At 36.0% G+C, this 22,674-nt stretch overlaps 1 protein-coding gene across 1 annotated transcript in view; it reads right to left on the reverse strand.

Annotated features, from left to right (window-relative positions):
• Positions 1-22,674, reverse strand: part of BAZ1A (bromodomain adjacent to zinc finger domain 1A) — a 150,056-nt gene that overhangs the window by 97,268 nt on the left and 30,114 nt on the right. The window contains exon 4 of the mRNA XM_044664753.1: positions 1,319-1,462. Within this exon, the coding sequence (XP_044520688.1) occupies positions 1,319-1,462 (144 nt within the window). The remainder of the gene's footprint in view (positions 1-1,318; positions 1,463-22,674) is intronic.

Consider the following 22,674-nt stretch of genomic DNA (forward strand, 5'->3'; position numbering starts at 1 on the left):
AGAGAAAATTACAAAATGTAAATTAAATGGTTTTGATTATATTAAACTAAAAAGTTTTTGTACAAACAAAAACAATGTAGTCAAAATCAGAAGGGAAACAACAAATTGGGAAAAAATCTTTATAACGAAAAACTCTGACAGGGGTCTAATTACTCAAATATACAAGGAGTTAAAGCAATTGTATAAAAAATCAAGGCATTCCCCAATTGATAAATGGGCAAGAGACATGAATAGGCAATTTTCAGGTAAAGAAATCAAAAGTATCAATAAGCACATGAGAAAGTGTTCCAAATCTCTAATAATCAGAGAAATGCAAATCAAAACAACTCTGAGGTATCACCTCACACCTAGCAGATTGGCTAAAATGAAAAAAGGGGAGAGTAATGAATGCTGGAGGGGATGTGGCAAAATTGGGACATTAATGCATTGCTGGTGGAGCTGTGAACTGATCCAGCCATTCTGGCTGGCAATTTGGAATCATGCTCAAAGGGCTATAAAAGAATGCCTGCCCTTTGATCCAGCCATACCATTGCTGGGTTTGTACCCCAAAGAGATCATAGATAAACAGACTTGTACGAAAATATTTATAGCAGCGCTTTTTGTGGTGGCAACAAATTGGAAAAGGAGGGTATGTCCTTCAATTGGGGAATGGCTGAACAAACTGTGGTATATGCGCGTGATGGAATACTATTTGTGCTAAAAGGAATAATAAACTGGAGGAGTTCCAGGCGAACTGGAGAGACCTCCAGGAACAGATGCAGAATGAAAGGAGCAGAGCCAGAAGAACATTGTACACAGAGACTGATATACTGTGGTAAAATTGAATGTAATGGACCTCTGTACCAGCAGCAATACAATGACCCAGGACAATTCTGAGGGATTTATGGTAAAGATGCTACCCACATTCAGAGGAAGGACTGCAGGAGAGGAAACATATAAGAAAAACTGCTTGAATGCATGGGTCGGGGTGGACATGATTGAGGGTGTGGACTCGAAACTACCACACCAATGCAACTACCAACAATTTGGAAATTGGTCTTGATCAAGGACACATGACAAAACTAGTGGAAATGCGCATCGGCCATGGATGGGGGGAGTGCGGGGGGGGGGGGGTGAAGGGGAAAGGAGGAGCATGAATCATGTAACCATGTTAAAAATGTATATTAATAAATGTTAAAAAAAAAATTCAAATGCCAATGAATCTGCTGAGTATGTCGTTTAAAACTAGCTATGGTGCCATGTTTTTTTATCTAAAATAAAGAACAAGAAATATTTTTCCACTTTAATTTAATATAAATTAACAAAAATCTTAATTTACCCATTTTGTGGTGAACTGTTGTGTGTTTCTGATTCATCACTATCACTGATGATAATTGTTTCTCCATCTGTACTGCTGATATGTCCATTAGCAATCCCATTGAGATGTGTTGGAGAGATAGCTTCCAATATTTTACACTGTAATCTGAAATATAAAATATTTTTAAATGAAAACTCATTTGGCCCTAGTTTATGTTGAAACACTTTACAGACATTGAGTAGTAACAAAGTTGACTCACAGTGGATAAATTAAGCAACTAATTTTCACAAATGAAGAAATGATTTAGGTAAATCAGAAACAAACCAAAAAAATATAATCTACATATATTCAGATATATGTGTTCATGGATCTTTTTCTTTTGCCAATGAACATTTAACTAAATAACAGTATTCAATTCTTTTTTTTTTTTAAACTCATCTTCTTTTTTAAGCATCAGTTCTAAAACAGAAGAGTGACAAGGACTAAGCAATCAGGATTCAGTGACTAGCCCAAGATTACACAGGAATACATAGGTATTATATATATAGGAAGTACATGAGGTTATATTTGAATCCAAGCACTCCCAATTTCTGGCCTGGTACTCTATCCAATGTGCTACTGTACTCTACTTTGGTTGCCCCCATTATTCAATTTCTAATACATCTGGATACATCTTTTCAAGGTTTTTAACAAGCCTCCTGAATAGGTTCACACAAGTGTTCACTTGTGCACAGAAAATTACTAAAAGACTAAATAAATTATTAAAATAATTTATATCTTTTATAGCCATGATGTGTAATTTGGAAATTCAGCTATATCAGTCATGAAGAAAGTAAACTAGTAAAGAATATGACCAAAAAAGGGCATCTAGCCTACATCAAGCAAACAAAAAAAAAATTTTTTAATCCATTCCTGAAAAGCTAATGGAGTCACAAAAATGAAGGATACTCTTCTTACCCAAGTTCAGTTATATTATTAATACTGTTTAGTCCAACTTATGTCTCAGATTATATATAAATTTTTATGGATTTTATTTTTATTTTTAAATTTTTTCCATGGTCACATGATTCTTGTTGTCTCCCTCCCCTTCTCCTGGAGTTTACAAGCAATCCCACTGGGTTATACATATATTATCACTCAAAACCTATTTCCATATAATAATACATTTTTGTAAGAGAGTCATCTTTTAAAACCAATAGCCCAAATAAACCCATATAAACCATATAAACAAGTGATAAATCATTTCTTCATTTCTACTCTGACAGTTCTTTCTCTAGTGGTGGATAGCATTCTTTCTCATAAGTCCCTCAGAATTGTCCCAGATCACTGTATTGCTTTTAGTGGCAAAGTCAATTACATTTGATTGTCCCACAATATTTCAGTTACTGGTTCTGCTTATTTCATTCCACCATCAGTTCATGCAGGTCTTTCCAGTTCTTATAGAAATCAATCAATTAATCATTCCTTATAGCACAATAGTGTTCAATCACTATCATATATACCACAATTTAGCCATTCTCCAATGGCAAGACATCCCCTCATATTTCAATTTTTAGACAGCACAAAAAGCATAGCTATAAATATTTTTGTACAAATAAAACCTTTCCCATTTTTTTATCTTTCTGAGATAAATTCCAAATTGCCTTCCAGAATAGCTGAATCAATTCACAAGTGCACCAGTAATGCAGTAGTGTCCCAATTTTTCCACATTCCCTCCAACATTTATTATTTTCCTTTATTGTCATATTGGCCACTCTGCTAGGTATAAGGTGGTACCCTCAGAGTTGTTTTCATTTGCATCTCTCTAATCAGGAGGGATTTCGAGTATTTTTTCATATGATTACTAATAGTTTTGATTTCATCATCTGAAAACTGCTTATTCATATCCCTTGACTATTTGTCAATTGGAAAATTATTTGATTTCTCATAAATTTGACATAATAGAATTAAAAAATTAGACCTTTTTCAGAGAATTTTGTTATAAATTCCCCACCCCTGTTTATTGCTTCACTTCCCTTCTAACTCTCTGGTTGCACTGGTTTTGTTTGTACAAAAACTTTGTAATTTAATAAAATCAAAATTATTCATTTTACATTTTGTAATGTTCGCTATCTCTTGCTTGATCTTAAATTCCTTCCTTTCCTATAGATCTGACAGCTACACTATTCTATGTTCACCTAATTTGTTTATAATTTCCCTCTTTATATTTAAGTCATTTACCCATTTTGAATGCATCTTCGTATAGGGTGTGAGATGTTGATCTAAACTTAATTTTTCCCATAATGATTTCCAATTCTACCAGCAGTTTTTGTCAAATAAGGGGTTCTTGTCCTAAAAGCTGAGATCTTTGGGTTTATCTACCACTAGCTTGTTACTTTCATTTACCCCAAGTCTATTCCATTGATCCACCCTTCTATCTCTTAGCCAGTACCATATTGGTTTTTTTTTAATTAATTAATTTAAAATATTTTTTCCATGATTACATGACTCATGTTCTTTCCCTCTCTTCCTCCTTCCTTCCCTCCCAGAGCCAACAAGTAATTTCACTGGGTTTTACATGTATCATTGTTCAAAACCTATTTTCACATTATTACCATTTGCAATAGAGTGATCATTTAAAGTCAACATCCCCAGTCATATCCCCCATTAAACCATGTGACCGATCATGTTTTTCTTCTGCGTTTTTACTCCCACAGTTCTTCCTCTGAATGTTGTAGGAAAATATATGTAAGGTAATGGGGTCACCAGGGATATTATAATAAACTAAGGGGTTTGTGGGAACACACTTTGGGATTTAAGAGAGATTAGACTTGGACATTGAAGACCTGTACAGCTAAGCTACTCCTAACTGACAAATAACAGTCAACTGTCACTCTGGCCAGAGGCCTTGAATTCAACAGACAAGGCAACAGGATGAAACTGGGTTTTAATTAGAAACAACTAAAAGGAGGGATAGGAATGACTACTCTAAACCCTTAACACCTAATAACAAAACCCACAGGGAAAGGGAAGGACTTATTCTACTCTAACTTAGTGATCTAAACTAACAGGGCCCAAGGAGCTATAAATGGAGTCTCTGGGTTTCTGCCTCAAACCTGGAACCTGCCAGACTTGAGTACAGCTAGGGCTTTTGTGGCTTTGGGATTCTCACTGCAATCCACTGATGATCTCAGGATGCCAGGAGCTAAAGTTATCTCAGGAACCAAGTAGAGAGGGTTTTGCTTGAAGCACTGTCCTCCAGTTCTCACACTTCTCCTCCTCTCTTGGCTCTGTAGATTTGTCCTTTTGCTAGATGCCACACCACACAGGATCCCAGGGGAAAACAGGATGCAGGGTGTCCTTTGCTCTGAGGTCTCCCAGGCTGGCAACAGGTTTTTGCCCACCACTAACAGAGTCCTCACTCAGGGCACAGACACACTTCCTCCTCCTTCATTCCAACCTGGAATTCCTAGCTCCAGCTCCTTCCTGCTAGGTAAAACTTAATTCCTAATAACTAGCTAATCTAATCTTACTCATAACAATGTGGATAGTGTTCCTTCTCATAAGTCCCTCAGAATTGTCCTGGATCACTGCATTGCTGCTAGTAGAGAAGTCCATTATGCTCAATTGTGCCACAATGTATCAGTCTCTGTGTACAATGTTCTCCTGGTTCTGCTCCTTTCACTCTGCATCAATTCCTGGAGGTCTTTCCAGTTCACATGGAATTCCTCCAGTTTATTATTCCTTTCAGCACAATAGTATTCCATCACTATCAGATATCACAATTTGTTCAGTCATTCCCCAATCGATGGACACCCCTTCATTTCCAATTTTTTTGCACCACAAAAAGCATGGCTATAAATATTTTTGTACAAGTATTTTTCTTTATTATCTCTTTGGGAGTACCATATTGTTTTGAACATCACTGCTTTGTAGTACGGTTTGAGACCTAGTTCTGCTAAGTCTCCATCCTTCACATTTTTTTATTAGTTCCCTTGATATTCTTGATTTTTTGTTCTTCCAGATGAGCTTTGTAATAAATTTTTCTAATTCTATGAAAAAGTTCTTCGGTCATTTGATAGGTATAGCACTGAATAAATAAATTAATGTGGGCAGGATGGTTATTTTAATTATATTAGCTTGTCCTACCCATGAGCAATTAATGCTCTTCCAATTATTTAGATCTAGTTTTATTTGTGTGAAAAGTGTTTTGTAGTTATGGTCACAATTTCTGAATTTGTCTAGGCAAGTAGATTCCCAGATATTTTATATTGTCTAGAGAGATTTTAAATGGAGTTTCTCTTTCTAACTCTTGTGCTGAGTTTTGTTTTATGATTTATGTGAATTTATTTTGCACCCTGCAAGTTTGCTAAAGTTATTATTTCCACTAGCTTTTTTTTAGCTGATTTTCTCAGTCATCTGCAAAAAAGTGATAGTTTAGTTGCCTCATTGCCTACTTCGATCCCTTCAATTTCTTCTTCTCTAATTCCTACAAATAGCATTTCTAGAACAATATTAAATAGTAGTGGTAATAATGGGTATCTCGGCTTAACTCCTCATCTTATTAGGAATGCTTCTAATTTATCTATTTTCTATCTCAAATTCTATCTTAAATGCCTTCCCCATAGATCTGACAGGCATACTTTTCCTTGTTCACCTAAGTTACTTATAATATCACTCTATGTTTAAATCATACACTTATATTGGCATAGTGTGAGATATACTGATCTAAACCTAATTTTTGCCATACTTTTTCCAATTTTTCTAGTAGTTTTTGTCAAATAGTGGATTCTTATGCAAAAGCTGAGATCTTTGGGTTTCCAACTGTATTTTTAAGTAGAGATGACCAAAAAAATGGTTTGGAAAAGAGCATGACAAAAACTTTTACAAATATATATATGTATATAAATATTTTTATTATGTACAGTATTTTATGAAATCATTTTTTCATTATGCACAAAGATTTTTTCCCTTTCAAAGAAAGTTAACTTTTTTAAGGCATATTAAATTATTTTGAATTTAGTACTAAGTTGGATTTAATAATAAGTTATTCATAAATTTTACGTCCTGTTATTCAACCAGGCATCAATAACTGAAAGCTGTATAACATTTTAAAATTTACAAAGCACTTTAATAGAAATTTTATTTTTCATAATAATACTATGAAGTACTACAGTTATGATTCTATTTTAGAGAATGTGAAGTTGAGAGATTAATGACCAGCTCAGGGTAAGGAGCAGCAAGGATAATCCCTAACTTCAAGGAGTTTACATTCTAATGGATTTCTAATTCTAATGAATTCTAATGAATTTGTTTGGAAACAAATAAAAGCGAACTAAAAGGGGGCAAAGTGGCTTGGAAGAGGAACACAACTAAGTCCGATGTAGCATCTAAACTGAAATCCTTCTGATTCTCAGTCCAGCATTCTATCTACTACAACACTTTCATACTTTCAACCTACTTAAATTGTTATCTAATCCATCATCTCTTTTATAATAATCTTACGATAGCTTCTCAGCCTTTCCGTTAAGATCAAGTGTGTATAATATCTTATTCATAAGAAGAAAGCTGTCCAATGCCTTGTTAAAATTCAAGTACTATGGCTCTCTAGTATTCCTTGATTTACTAATTCAATAAATATGTTCAAAGGAAATCATTAGGATAAAGCACTAGGGATGGAAAAACAAAAATTAAAATGTTCCTGTCTTCAAGTAACTTGAAAATTTTACACTAGTTCAGTTAAAATAAACACTAATGGATCAAAAAATGGACAACAGGGGCAGCTGGGTAGCTCAGTGAATTGAGAATGAGGCCTAGAGACAGGAGGTCCTAGGTTCAAATCTGGCCTCAGACACTTCCCAGCTATGTGACCTAGGGCAAGTCACTTGACCCCCATTGCCTATCCTTACTACTCTTCTGCCTTGGAACCAATACACAGTATTGACTCCAAGACGGAAGGTAAGGGTTAAAAAAAAAAAAAAAAAAAAAAAAAAAGGACAACAAATTTCAGAGAAACAGTAAGTATATGCAATCAGCACATACAAAGAAAGCTTACTGGCAATGAAACAGGGATCAACCATAAAATAAAAGTCAGCTCAAGCATAGATAGGCCCAATGTCTAACAGCACTGTCTCAAAGAAATTGAAAGTCAGCTTGAGTTATGAGTGAAGACTCTTTTGAGGGACAGCAGTGAGTATGTGCATGTACATTTAGGAGTGAGGGGATGGGAGATAGTACAGAAGCCTGCCCACACACTTAGCACACACATTCTAGGAAATAGAAACCCAAGACCAGAAGTGACCAAACAGGCCTGGCCACAAAGAGTATTGTTAATTGAAATTTGGGAAATGCCATTTAAAAGTGTATATATATATATATGTATTTATTTATTTTCTATGGACACGTGGGAACTATCAAACTACATTTCCCGTGGTCCAACAGGTTTCCAGTTCCGGTTCTTTGGGTGTGGAGACGCCTGCGTCACCACGCAAAAGGACAGTTAAAATAGGGGGAAGTGACTTTGAACTTCCTTTTAGCTACCTGAGCTAGCAGGGGCGGGAAGGTACAAAAGGTAAAATAGCGGCAGCAGTTTTAAATTCTTACAAGCGCGTGGTCTAATGACTTTATCCCTATCAGCATGGCTTTAATTAAAATACTAATTTCTCTTATTATATCAGTCTTTATTATTTTTAATCGTAACAGTATCTGGATGAAATGAAAAAGAAAGAACAAAATAGTAAGTTAAATGAGAGTTCTGAAGGGTAAAAAATGGAAGAAGAAATAACTGGAAAACCTTACCCAAATGGCAGGCTTTCCTGAAGATTAGAATGGAAGAATCAGAACACAGTGGCTCCAGGAACAAGAAATATTAAAACAAAAATCAAAAGACTATAAATTTTTTTTTCCTTTAGAAAGGTACCTCCCTCAAAAAATTTCACCATTTTTTTTTTGCTTTGTTTAATAACAGATAACATTCATAAAATTTTAAAAGTTTAGGAAATGTCTTTTATACATTACTTCAATTTGATTCCCACAACAACCCATGGTTACCAGATAAGTAATATCAATTATATTCTATGTAGTGGTTAAAGACCTGACCTAATATAGAAAAACCTGAGATTCTGTCCCTTTTCTCTGAGATACACTGACTATGTATCTCTGGGCAACTTCTCGGTAATATAGGCAAGTTGCCAAGAGGGTACCAACTTGCACTGATAGAAGGAATTGTTTAACCTAGAAAAAATCCCTATACCAATGAAATCACAGATCTAGTTCCTATTCTATTATACAGATGAAGCAAGTGAGGCTCAAAGAGACCTACAGCAAGAGAACTGAAACCAAGGTCTCTCTCAAACAAAACTCACTCATTCTTTGAATATTCTACTCAAACTCTTCCCTTTCTATGTACAAACCAATCCTTTCATAATCTATTTTAGAGCCCAAAGAAGGCAGCACAGGATAGGGACACACAGAACAGTCAATCCACTTAGTTGTTTCTTAATTCTTTTGGCTCTGCCTTAACTAATAGTTAAGAATTCAGCATAACATTTTTTAATTGTTTATTGTTAATGATTCTTATTTTAAATTGCTTTCTAAAAAGTAAACAATGAAAGGTCTGAAGGATAATATAACATCCCATTCAAAAGGGAGAGCTGGGAACCGCCTCCCCACCCCCAGACACCAGAACTACCCCCTCCTTTCAGGAACATCTAGTAGTTTAACTTCCCCAGAGACAACCAAAAGAGGCAATCCAAGCTGTCTGGTCCCCTACACCCCCCCCCCTTCCTTTCCCAAACCTATAAGACCCTATTGTCTCCCCCGACTAAGACACTTCATAGCCATATACTGGCATCAGTTTCCCTCTAGCTGCTCCTCCCTCACCATGGGACCCCCCCTCTTTTGCTATCTTCTTGGTGTTGGGCCCCCTTGCTGCTCCAATTAAACTGCTATATCATCCTACTCTGGTTTCATTTGTCTCTTGGGTCAAACCTCAGTCAGCTGGACTAGCAAATATTCTATTAAGAAGTAAAATTCATTGGGAGTAGCATTACTTTCTTTCCTTTCCATTATGTTCCCAGTTACCCTAAACAGGAGTCCTATTCTCTACCCCTAAAAGTTTTTTAAAAGACCATAACAAAAATAATTTTGCTGAAATCTGAATAATGAGTCTCTCTCGACAGAGAAAATGGTTACTCAAGATACATCTTAATTTCCTTCCTGATTAGAATTATCTGCAATTAAAGAGCTCAAAATTTCATGTGTTTTTCTTAACACTCTTGTTGTATAAGGGAGATAGGAAGAGGGGATGAACAAAAGAGAAAAAAAACCTTCTTTTTCAACTGAAATGTAGACAAGCCCTTGAATTATTTGAGGTAAACAAATATATAGTTTCATTCTGTGCCAGCAATGGACATGTGATTTCTGCTTCAATTGACACTAGGCTAAAAAGTCTGAGTCTGACCAGATTCAACTTGATTTAGTTGCTTTCCCCACCTTTAGTTAGTTCTGAAAGCTGAAATGTGTCATGCATATGTGAGTCAATCTCTTTTGTGTGTTTTTAATTACATAGTTTTTTAAGATTGGACATTATTCAAAAGACATATTCAAAAGACATATACAAAAAACAGGTCTTAAGTCAAGATGGCAAGGTAAGATGAATAAGCATAGCCTAATTTGCCTAGCAAACCTCTCTGAGAATGATCTTAAAAAAAAAAACCCACCAGATAGAATTTTGATTCAGAAATAATCATTTTTCCAACCAAGGCAACTTGGGGAGAAAAAGATCTGCAGATTCTGAGGACTGAGTCTGAACAGCATACCACATAGAAGATTCTACCACCTAGGGCAGTGATGGGCAACCTACAGCCAGGGGGCCAGATGCAGCCACGGGACATTATTCCTAATCTGTCAAATACAATGAGTAGGATACAATACAATGAAACTTCAAAAGAGAGTTGGCATAGAAACAGACTGACAGATGAGCATTTCCTTTCCTTTGGCCCCCTCTTTAAAAAGTTTGCCTATTACTGACCTAGGGGATTAAAGACAGAAAGACAGAAGAAGCAAACCAGGTAAAGATACCAGGGAATTCCTGAACTAGTGCAGGACAGAAAAGAACAGGTGGCATCTTTATTCTTCACAATCCAGTTCCAGATCACAGATTCGGCATGGAGCAATTCCACAGCCATTGTCGGCAGAAATAAACAGTAACTGTGAGACTGTAATGCCAGGAGCAAATTGTAGTTTCAATTCTGGTCTCCTGCTCAGGGTGGAATAATACTGCTGTAGAAAAACCAAGGCAGATGACAAAGAACTGCAGAGTCTCCTAGTACACCAATAGTAGATGAGTCTAGCAGCAACCTACTGAAAAACACTGTAGGAAAAGCTGACAGACCCAAACTGGGGTCAAGAATTTGAAGAACTCAGACTAAGGGGGAGAGAGCAGATGTACCCTATAGCACATTATTTTGGGAACACAGAAAGCATGTGGACCCAAGCCTGAGCTGTCAAAGTAGCAATTCACTTCAGAAGTACATAGAAGGGGAGCAGCTGGGTAGCTCAGTGGATTGAGAGCCAGGCCTACAGACGGGAGGTCCTAGGTTCAAATCTGGCCTCAGATACTTCCCGTCTGTGTGACCCTGGGCAAGTCACTTAACCTCCCATTGCCTAGCCCTTACCGCTCTTCTGCCTTGGAAACAATACAAAGTATTGTTTCCAAGACAGAAGGTAAGGGTCTTATTAAAAAAAAAAAAAAAAAGTACTCAGTGGTAAGTCCTAACATGAAGTCCAAAGTCAATAAGTAGGCTGTAAGAATGAGGGGAAAAAAAGAAAAAAAAATTCCATCAAAGAAGAAATGTTATGGTGAGAGGGAAGTGCAAGACAGAAAATCAGAAAAGTTATATAAGGAAAGACTCCAAGAAAAATGCAGTTTAGGCACAAATTCAACTAGAAATGTTAGAATGCTTTTGAAAACTAAAAAATGATTTTTAAAACCAAATAAGAACCATGGAAAAGTCACAAAATGAGAAACATTGCCCAAGAAAGTAATTCCTAAAAAATTAGAATGGTCCAAATAGAATTTGGAGATATCAAAAATATTAAAGCAAAGTCAAATGACTGAAAAAAAAAAGAAGAAAACATGAAAAACCTCAGCAAAAATAACTGACTTGGAAAACAGATCAAGGAGAGATCATTCAGGAATCAATGAAGGCAAGGGATAGAGCCAAGATGATAGAATGGGAGGGAGCAATTTGGTGACTTCTCATCCACAAACTCCTCCAAACAGATTTAGGAAATTCAACAGTTCAAAACCTGATGATGAAAGCTAGGGAAAAAAAAAATCAGTTTTGTTTGTCTAGTCCTACTTGGAAAAAAGATACAGACAGGGAGGACTGCAGACAATGGAAATGGGGTCAGGTCAGAAGCAGCACTGAGGGAGAGGTTATATTTTAGGGCAAGACTAAATCTCAGAACCATACTAGGGATCCATTAGATCCAGGTTGGGCAGATGTGAACTTGCAATTTTATCTCATCACCAAGTTCTAGATTATATAGAGATCCCGGAGAGACCTAAGTAGAGGTGTGGCATTCCTGAGTAGGGAAAAGGAAACAAAGGAGGAAGCTCAGAAGCTAGCAACAAGAGCACTGGCAGTTACAGATCTTAGACCACAAACTTAGAACAGGTTTAATTTCCAACATTTAGCCCAGCTTCCAGAGAATAACCAAGACAAGACTTACAGACAAAAGAAGGAATGTGTAGTTCTGTTAACCGTGAAACAACAGAGCTTTCCCACTAGCTGACAGAGCACGAGCCCAGCAGTATTCAATTGCTGCTCAGATCCAAACTCAGGTCAGAATTTAGAAGAGTTCAGCAATCCTCTGGTTCAGACGACATTGAGTCCTCAGGCTGTCCCTGAGATCCTGGAATAGTACAATACTCAATATACCAAGAAAACAACAATGGGAACAGCCCATTCAAAAACTTCCATCCAAAAGTGTGGCAGATCCAACCGAAACATAAAGTTCAAAATAAGGAAGGAGGCTGGAAGAATGGGCAAACATAAAAAAGAACCCAGTCATAATTATATTTTATGATGGCAGGGACACTCAAAAACAAAAAACTGATGAGAACATCTTAAAACAGACCTAAAGATGGCAAAACAGCAGAAAATAACTATAAAATGTCAGTCTACCTATCAAAATACATACAAAAACCAAAACCATGATCAAAAAAATACTTGAATGCTTCCAACCTCATGAGAGAAAGATGATGGATTAACATTGAGAATAAAAAACACTTTTGGCAGTCAATTTAAGATTGTGTTTTCCTTAACTATGCTTACATGATATAACGGGAAGTTCCTTCTTTTCTTTCTTTCCAATAGATAAGAGGAAGAGAAAAATAATGATGTTTGACCACTGGAAAAAAATTTAAATGTATTTTCTTAAGACAAATCCCTTTCTTTTAGAGGGAAGCTTTGGGACATTAAAAATACTACACAATTTTCCAACAGAAATTTAGCCCACTCTCCTGTTCAATTCTGGTCTTAGCTCTTTGCTAGTTGGATGGACCAGTTCTATGGATTGGGTTGGGTTTAGGTATTTTTAACTCTTGCTGCACTTAATTCTTCTTTCTTTGGAAAGCTCCTGAATAGATCCCATTTTAAGAAGTTCTGCAATGTTAATAGGACTTGAAGCAAATAACACTACATACATTATAACAATATGTCATAATGTACTAGAAGTAATCAAAGAACAAATTTTATTTACTATGATAAAGTATTTTATACACTACAGTGAATGATGATAATAATAATTATAATAATAATCTTATGCTCCCCAATAAGGTATGATATAGCATCAAAACCCTACTAGATTTTTTTTTTTTTTCAATCCTTACCTTCTGTCTTAGACTCAATACTGTGTTTTGGTTCTAAGGAAGAAGAGCAATAAAGGGTAGGCAATGGAAGTTAAGTGATTTGTCCAGTGTCACACAGCTAGAAGTGTTTGAGGCCACATCTGAACCCAAGACCTCCCATCTCTAGGCCTAGCTCTCAATCTACTGAGCTACCTAGCTGTCCCCTTCCACTAGATTTCTTAAAAATTATAACAATTCTTTGATTATGACAATCAAGAGATCCATAAAACTTATTAACAGGCTCACTAACATCAGACCTTTTTGTTTGTGAACATTCTTGTTTGCGAATGTGTTGCACACAGAAGGTACTTACTAACATTCTTGTTGAATTTAATTTAATTTCTGTCTACAATATCCTGGTCCTTACCATCACCTTCCAATGTTACATTCCCCAAGCTCATTTTTATAGACTACTATTCAAGCTAAAAAGTTGTCAGTTAGGGTATTTATAGACCTATATGGTAAAATATGCCAGCAAAAATAAATATATGACCCTACTTCTACCTTATTTCAGAATACAGCCAGGCTCAAGTAAAAACTGGCCCACAAAAAGCACATGGTCCCGTTGTTTAAATGTGAGAGGCTCAGAAATAGGTTCAATGGCTGAAGTTAATTGTGCTTTTAAACCAGTGATTCCCAAAGTGGACGCCACCGCCTCCTGGTGGGAGCTGCAGCCATCCAGGGGAGTGGTGATGGCCACAGGTGCATTTATCTTTCCTATTAATTGCTATTAAAATTTTTTAAAAAATTAATCTCCAGGGTGCTAAGTAATATTTTTTTGGGAAAGGGAGGCCGTAGGCCAAAAAAGTTTGGGAACTACTGTTTTAAACTAAAGCATAATCAATGAAGTTCTCAAAGGCACTTTTCACTTATCATAAATCTAGACATATTGGTAGATATAAGTAGATATAAGATCCAAATTGGAAGCTTAGTAGCAGAGAAAGCTGAAACCTCTCTGACAATCCTTCCAAATCAATCTTTAATAAAATGTCTCAAAATGAAAGGAGTCAAAAATTAATAGCAAGACAGAGTGAGGGGGCTCTCCTGATGAATGCAACTTAAAAATTAGGCAGAGAGAGTGTCAGTTTTCACAGTTTTAGGGGTAAGCAGAAGCAAAACTGCACACAGGATCCTGACTACCAACAAAACAGAGTACCCCACTCCCCAGATCCATCCCCTCTTGAAGTCCCAGGTCCTGGCATCACCCCATGGTGAGGCCAGAAAGTCCACAGAAAGTCCATAGCACTTGGCCCTTTCAAGTCTACACTGTGGTGAAGACCTAGTTGACATTGCCAAGTCCTGCTATCAGCAGAGGAGACAGAATCAGTAAGCTTTCAGAATTCCCAGTCCACAGGCAAAAAAAAAAAAAATGGGAAAATGAGCAAACAGCCAAAGAAACACCTAACTCTACAAAATTTCAATGGAGACAAAGAGCTAAACACGCATCAATAAGGGACTGTTAGATCCAAGCCAATCACATGGAAAACTTCATAGGAAAATGGAAATTGGTTCTCAAGCACTGGAAGAAGTCAAAAAGAAATTAAAAAAAGATTATGAAAGAAATTCATTCTTTAAAAATTAGAATTGGGAAAATAGAAGCTAATGACTTCACAAAACAGCAAGAAACAATAAAACAAAATCAAAAGAATGAATAGAAAATATGAAATATCGCATTCAAAAAAACAACTGACCAAGAAAATAGAAGAGAGACAATTTAAGAACTATTGGACTACCTGAAAGTCATGACCAAAAAACCCTCCAGCAAAACATAAACATATTACAAGAAATTATCCAAGAAAACTGCCCTGATATTCTTGAACAAGAGGGCAAAATAGAGATTCAAAGAATCCATAAATCACCTCCTGCATTAAATCCCCAAATGACAACTCCAAGGAATGTTATAGCCAAGTTCAAGAGCTCTCAGATCAAGTTGAAAATACTACAAAAGCAGCTAGAAAGTAACAATTCAGATATTCGTGAGAGCCATACAGTGCTCACAGTGAGCACTCCTGTAACAGTGCGCGCTCCTGTAACAGCGCCTGAAAAAAAATTGACTTTATGGCTCCTGCAAAAAGAGCCAGATATGGCTCGAGAGCCATACATTGCCGACCCTTGCCTTAATCAGTGGATTTCTGACAGATGGATCTCAGGAAGATGGTTTCTGTGCTTCAGAGAAAAGCAGGTCTCCTCCAATCTCAGGAATCACTAATCTTTCCACAAGATTAGGAATCCCAGTCAAAATGTCAGAGCAAAAAATCCTCCTTCCCAGCTCAAAGCCAGATTCAAAGTGATTGTTAATTTCCAGTAAAAACTCCCAAGATCCTTTTCTCAGAATCTTTTTCCTTCCCGGACTTGTATCCAAATCTCCTCCTTTCCTCTTAAAGCTAATCTATGAAATTCACTCTATCCCTTACTTACTTCCTATAGGAGAATGAGTATGGTAAGCCATATCCTCATAGGAATTGGCTCAGCAGAGGGAAGAACAACCAGATTCATTGGGTTATAGAATATTATCTTACCCTATAGAGAAATAGAAGGGTAATAAGAAAGGAGCAAGTGGGGAGGGAAGTAAGGAAGAAGTTGGAGGGAGTGGTAATTAAAGATCTTATGGAGAAGCAGGAGGGGACTAAGAAGGGTGGTGGTGGGAAGGAGAGTAACATAAGGAAGGGGAGATAGGAACAATTAAAAGTAAAACACTGATGTGGAGGGAAAGAGTAAAAGGAGAAAGGGCAGGTTTAAAAAAGGAAATCAAGAAAGAGGGGAATGAATACACAGATGGTAATCATAATTGTGAATGTAAATGGGATGAACTCACTTGTAAAATGGAAGCAGATACCAAAGTGTATTAAAAACCAGAATCCTACCATATGTTGTTTACAAGAAACATATTTGAGGCAGATAAGACACACACAGAGATAGGTAAAAGGCTAGAGCAGAATCTATTGAGCTTCAATTGAAACCAAAAAAAGCAGGAATAGCAATCATATTCTCACATAAATCTAAAGCAAAAATAGATCTGATTAAAAGAGATAAGGTAGTATATATAAACAATGAAATAATATCATATGCACCAAATAGTATTGTATCCAGATTTTTAAAGGAGAAACTAAAGGAGCTTAAGGAGGAAATAGACAGTAAGACTATCCGAGTGGAGGACCTCAGCCTTCACCTATCAGAGCTAAATAAATCTAGCCAAAAAATAGGAAGGATAGGAAGTGAATGAAATTTTAGAAATGTTGGATTTAACAGATATCTGAAGAAAACCAAATAAAAATAAAAAGGAATATGTACCTAACTTCCACATAAATAATGGGAGGATGGATGTGGGGAGAACCTAAAGTAATTATATGGTAAATCAAAAATATTAAGAACACTCAAGAATCTAATAAACTTTGAACTGAAAACTTTTTTTAAATAAAGGATAACTAAGCTTGTTACTACATTCTTAATCAAGTCACTTAACTAATTACCTTAGCTTACTCATCTATAAACTGGTGTTAATAAGGCATATACCCAAGACAGCTAGATATAGCAGATACAGTACTACCAGGCCTGGAGTTAGTAGGAGCCAAGTTCAGATTTGACCTCATAGACTTTTTAGCTACAAAAGTCACAACCCTGTTTGCCTAATCCTTGCCTTTCTGTCATAAGAGTTGTTACTAACATAGAAAGCAAGGGTTTAAAAAAATGTATACAGTATCAACTTTAAAGCTATTGTAAAAGAAAATTTTCTATAAATTATAAATAGCCCTATAAAATGTGAACTATAATAAAATGTTACAAATTACTAAAGGAGTTCTATCAATGCTATGAAAAATCTTTTCTAAACTATTCAATTTTGAGAATATTCATTAAAAAGGTCTAAATTCAGATAATATTGAAACAAGAGAGTAAAGTTCCAACTGCCAAGTAAAATTTCTTTCATTTCTGATTTTATTTACACTTTTGGGTTATATTTTAACTTCCAAATTGTCTTCCTCCCTACCCAGTGCCATAAAAGGTCACTTTGACATGTGTATGTGTGTGTTTTCAAAATTATATAATATATATTATTTCTATTCACCAGTACTCTGGAGGTAGATAGTATCTTACTTCATAGGTCCTTTGCTGACATTCCTCTGAATAACTGTCATTTCACACTTAATTTTTTCTTTATTTTAACATTTTGTTTTTTCCCCAATTAGATGTAATAAACATTTTTAACATTTGAGGTTTTTTTTTAATTCTAGGTTCCAAATTATCTCCCTCCCACCTTTTCCTCTCCCCTTGCTAATATACAGTAAATAATCTGATATACATTTTACATAGGCAATCATGTAAAATATTTTTCCATATTTCCAAAATTTCCTTTTGTGGAAGAAAAACTAAACAAGAAAGTGGCACAGAATAGATGCTTTGGTCTGGATTCAGACTCCATCAGTTCTTTCTCTGGAAGCAGAAGGCACTTTTGTTATTATCCTGAGTGAGTTTTTGTTCTTCCTTTTCTATTTAGCCAATTCTACATTTTAAGGAACTTTCTTCAGCAGCTTTGTGTCCTTTTATCAATTAGCCTACTGTGGTTTTAAAGGGATTGTTTTCTTCAGTTTTTTTGTACCTTCTTAACTAAACTGTCGACAATTTTTTTTCATGATTTTCTTGCATTACTCACTCTCATTTATTTTCCCGATTTTTCTCCTACCTCTTGTATTTAATACTATATATCTTTTTTTTTTGACTTTTTTTACTTTGTTGACTGCTCTGTCACCAAAATAATTTTCTATGTTGTTTCATTTTTTTTTATTTGCTCATTTACCATTTCTTTTCTTCATTTTAACTGAAAAGGCTCCATTCCTGTGGTGATGAGGAACACTGTCCCAAGCTTCAGGTTTTTTCTACCTAAGTGGACCTAGCTATGGTTATCTAAAAGCTTTCAGTTCTTCCAAGGTAGAGGTGTGCTTAATACTTGCCCGGATCTGTGCTCTAGTCTGAGCAACCACAAGCACTCTTTTCTACTCTAGAATATGACAAAGGTCTTCTGCTCCCCTGCTCTGAATTGTCTCAGCCTGAAAAATTGTTTCACTTTATCCTTTTATGGGTTTTGTCACTCCAGAATTTGTTTTGAAGTATTATATCAAAATTGTTTGGGGGGTAATTTGGTAAATATCAGGTAAGTTCATGTGCCTTCTCTACCATCTTGAATTGACTCTACTTCCTCTTCAAACATGGTTACAGGATTCATGTTCTATCCCTCTCCTCACCTCACCTTTCCCTCCCATAGCTGAGGCACAATTCCACTGGGTTTTACATGTGTCACTGATCAAGACCTATTTCCATATTATTGATATTTGCACAAGGTTGCTCATTTAGAGTCAATATTCCCCAATCATATCCCCATCAACCCATGTGATCAGACAGTTATTTTTCTTCTGTGTTTCTACCCCAGTTCTTCCTCTGAATGTGAATAGCTTTCTTTCTATTAAGTCCCTCATAGTTGTCCTGGATCATTGCATTGCTGCTGGTAGTAGATAAATCCATTACATTAGATTTTATCCCAGCATATCAGTCTCTGCATATAATGTTCTCCTGGTTCTGCTCCTTTCACTCTGCATCAATTCCTGGAGGTCATTCCAGTTCATATGGAATTCCTCCAGTTCATTATTCCTTTGAGCACAATAGTATTCCATCACCAGCAGATATCACAATTTGTTCAGCCATTCCCCAATTAAAGGGCATACCCTCATTTTCCAGTTTTTTGCTACCACAAAGAGCATGGATATAAATATTTTTGTGCAAGTCTTTTTCCTTATGATCTCTTTGAAGTATAAACCCAGCAGTGGGTATGGCTGGATCAAAGGGCAGGCAGTTTTTTAATGCTCTTTGGGCATAGTTCTAAATTAAAGCACAGTAGTTCTTAATGACAATCATATACCACAACTAGTTAAGCCATTCCCCAAATTAATGGGTATCCCCTCATTTTCCAGTTCTTTGCCGCTACAATGAGAACTCCTAGAGATATTTTAGGACATAAAGGTTCTTTTCAATATTCCCTACTCAACTTAGGAAAAAGGATTAACAGTGGTACTGCTGGGCCAAAGAGTATACACAGTTTTATAATTTTGGTGGCATTAATTCCAAATTGCTCTCCAAAATGATCGTCAGGAGGTAGTCAAGATGGTAGTACAAGACAGGAATTTCCAAAGCTTTCCCAAATTTCCTTCCAAACAACTTTTTTAGAGCCTGGAGGGATGAATAAAACACTTTTCTGACTGAAAACTCAAAATGTAGGCAGGAAAGAACTGTCTCACTGATGCAAAAGGAGAGTAATACAGCTCAAGCAGGATCCAGGCAAATCAGAAGCAGGTATCATTCCAGCAAGCCAGCAGGGCAGATCCTGCTACCTGCAGCCAGACTCACAAGGTCCCAACGCAAAATACTTAAGCAGTGCCCTCTTCACCAAAGAAGCAGAATTCAACTTGATCAAAAAGGTAAGTCACAAAATAGGTTAGAAAATGAGGAGAAGAAAAAAACCTGGCCATTAAAAGTTGTTATGGGGGGCAGCTGGGTTGCTCAGTGGATAGAGAGCCAGACCTAGAGATTTGCTAGCTGTATGATCCTAGGGAAGTCACTTAATCCTCATCGCCAAGCCCTTGCCTCTCTTCTGACTTGGAACCAATACAAAGTATTGATTCTAAGGCAAAATGTAAAAGTAAAAAAAAAAAAAAGTTAATATGGTGAAAGGGAAGATCAAAATACAAACTCAGAAGAAGAGAAAAATGTCAGAACCATCACATGCAAAGCCTCAAAAGAAAAATATGAAATGATGTCAAGTCCAAAGAGAAGTCCCAAAAGAGCACAAAACAGTTTGGTTTTTTTAAACAAAGAGAAAGAGAAAAATTGGGGGGAAAATGAGTGGTTCAAGAGAATCAAAAAACTTGATAAAGAAAGCATAATAAATAGAAAAATATATACAACAGGGTCTTCTTATTTGTGATTTCACTCTCTGTTTCACTTATCCCATGTCAAACCTGATATATCAGAAGTCCACCTGGTAAGCACCTGAAGTCCATCCACAATGCAGCTGAATGACTCAGTGGATTGAGAGCCAGGCCTAGAGCCTGGGTTCACATCTGGCCTCAAGACACTTCCTAGCTATGTGACCTTGGACAAGTCACTTAATCCCTATTGCCTAGCCTTTACCACTCACTCTTCTGCCTTAGCACCAATATACAGTATTGATTCTAAGATGGAAGGCAAGCATTGTTGTTTTTTTTTAATGTATTATGAAGCAGTAATCAATAAAATAATCTTGTTCTGGCTAAAAAATAGTGGGAAAACAGAATAAATTAGGTACACAACAGTAGTAAATATGCACAGTAATGTAATGTTTGATAAATCCAAAGATCCAAGCTTTTAGAATTCACTGACAAAAACTGCTAAGAAAACCAGAAAATGGTATAGCTGAAACTAGTGTAGAAAAGCTGGTGTGGACCAGTATCTCACAAAGAATAACAAGAAAAAGTAAAAATGGGTATATGATTTAGACATGAAGGGAAATACCATGAGCAAATTAAGGGAACATGGAATAGTTTATCTACCAGATCTATGTTTAAGTTAAGAACTTAGGATGAAATGTGATAGAGAGCATTATATGATATAAAATATTTAACAAAAACAAAACTAATACGACAACCAAGATTAGAAGGAAAGCAGTAAAAAAGGTTTTTGGTAGTTTGATAGGTATGGCACTAAATAAGTAAATTAATTTGGGTAGAATGGTCATTTTTATTATGTTAGCTCATCCTACCCATGAGCAATCAATGTTTTTCCAATTGTTTAGATCTAGTTTTAATTGTTTGGAAAGTGTTTTGTAGTTATGTTCGTACAATTCCCGTGTTTGTTTTGGTAGATAGATTCTTAAAGTATTTTATATTGTCTAGGGGGATTTTAAATGGTGTTTCTCTTTCTACCTCTTGCTGCTCTAATGTGTTGGAAATATATAGGAATGCTGATGATTTATGTGCATTTATTTTGTATCCTGCCACTTTGCTAAAGTTGTTGATTATTTCTACCAGCTTCTTAGTTGATTCTCTAGGATTTTTTAAGTAGACCATCATATCATCTGCAAAGAGTGATAGTTTAGTCTCCTCATTGCCTATTTTGATACCTTCACTTTTTTTTTCTTCTCTTATTGCTACTGCTAGTGTTTCTAGTACAATGTTAAATAATAGAGGTGATTGTGGGCATCCTTGTTTCACACCTGATCTTATTTGGAAAGGCTTCTAATTTATCCCCATTGCATATGATGCTTGTTGATGGTTTTAGGTATATACTGTTTATTATTTTTAGGAAAGGAGTTTCTATAAAACAGTATATGATAAACCCAAAAACTTTGGGGACAAAAATCCACTATTTGACAAAAACTGCTGGGAAAATTTGAAAACAATATGGGAAAGATTAGGTTTAGATCAACATCTCACACCCTACCCCAAGATAAATTCAGAATGGGTGAAAGACTTGAATATAAAGAAGGAAACGGTAAGTAAATTAGGTGAACACAGAATAGTATACTTGTCAGATCTCTGGGAAAGGAAAGATTTTAAAACCAACAGAAAAAATTACAAAATGTAAAATAAATAATTTTGATTATATTGAATTAAAAAAGTTTTTGTACAAACAAAAACAATGCAACCAATCAGAAGGGAAACAACAAACTGAGAAAAAATCTTTATAACAAAAAATTCTGACAGAGGTCTAATTATTCAAATATACAAGGAGCTAAATCAATTGTATAAAAAAATCAAGCCATTCCCCAACTGATAAATGGGCAAGGGACATGAATAGGCAATTTTCAGATAAAGAAATCAAAACTATCAATAAGCACATGAGAAAGTGTTCTAAATCTCTAATAATTAGAGAAATGCAAATGAAAACAACTCTGAGGTACCACCTCACACCTAGCAGATTGGCTAAAATGATAGCAGGGAAGAGTAATGAATGTTGGAGGGGATGTGGCAAAATTGGGACATTAATGCATTGCTGGTGGAGCTGTGAACTGATCCAGCCATTCTGGCTGACAATTTGGAATCATGCTCAAAGGGCTATAAAAGAATGCCTGCCCTTTGATCCAGCCATACCATTGCTGGGTTTGTACCCCAAAGAGATCATAGATAAACAGACTTGCCCAAAAATATTTATAGCTGCGCTTTTTGTGGTGGCAAAAAAACTGGAAAAGGAGGGCATGTCCTTCAATTGGGGAATGGCTGAACAAATTGTGGTATATGTTGGTGATGGAATACTATTGTGCTCAAAGGAATAATAAACTGGAGGAATTCCATGTGAACTGGAAAGACCTCCAGGAACTGATGCAGAGTGAAAGGAGCAGAGCCAGAAGAACATTGTACGCAGAGACCAATACACTGTGGTAAAATTGAATGTAATGGACGTCTGTACTAGCAGTAATTCAATGGCCCAAGACAATTCTGAGGGATTTATGGAAAAGAAT

The sequence above is a fragment of the Gracilinanus agilis genome, chromosome 2, assembly GCF_016433145.1.
Source record: "Gracilinanus agilis isolate LMUSP501 chromosome 2, AgileGrace, whole genome shotgun sequence".
Classification (NCBI taxonomy): Eukaryota; Metazoa; Chordata; class Mammalia; order Didelphimorphia; family Didelphidae; genus Gracilinanus; species Gracilinanus agilis.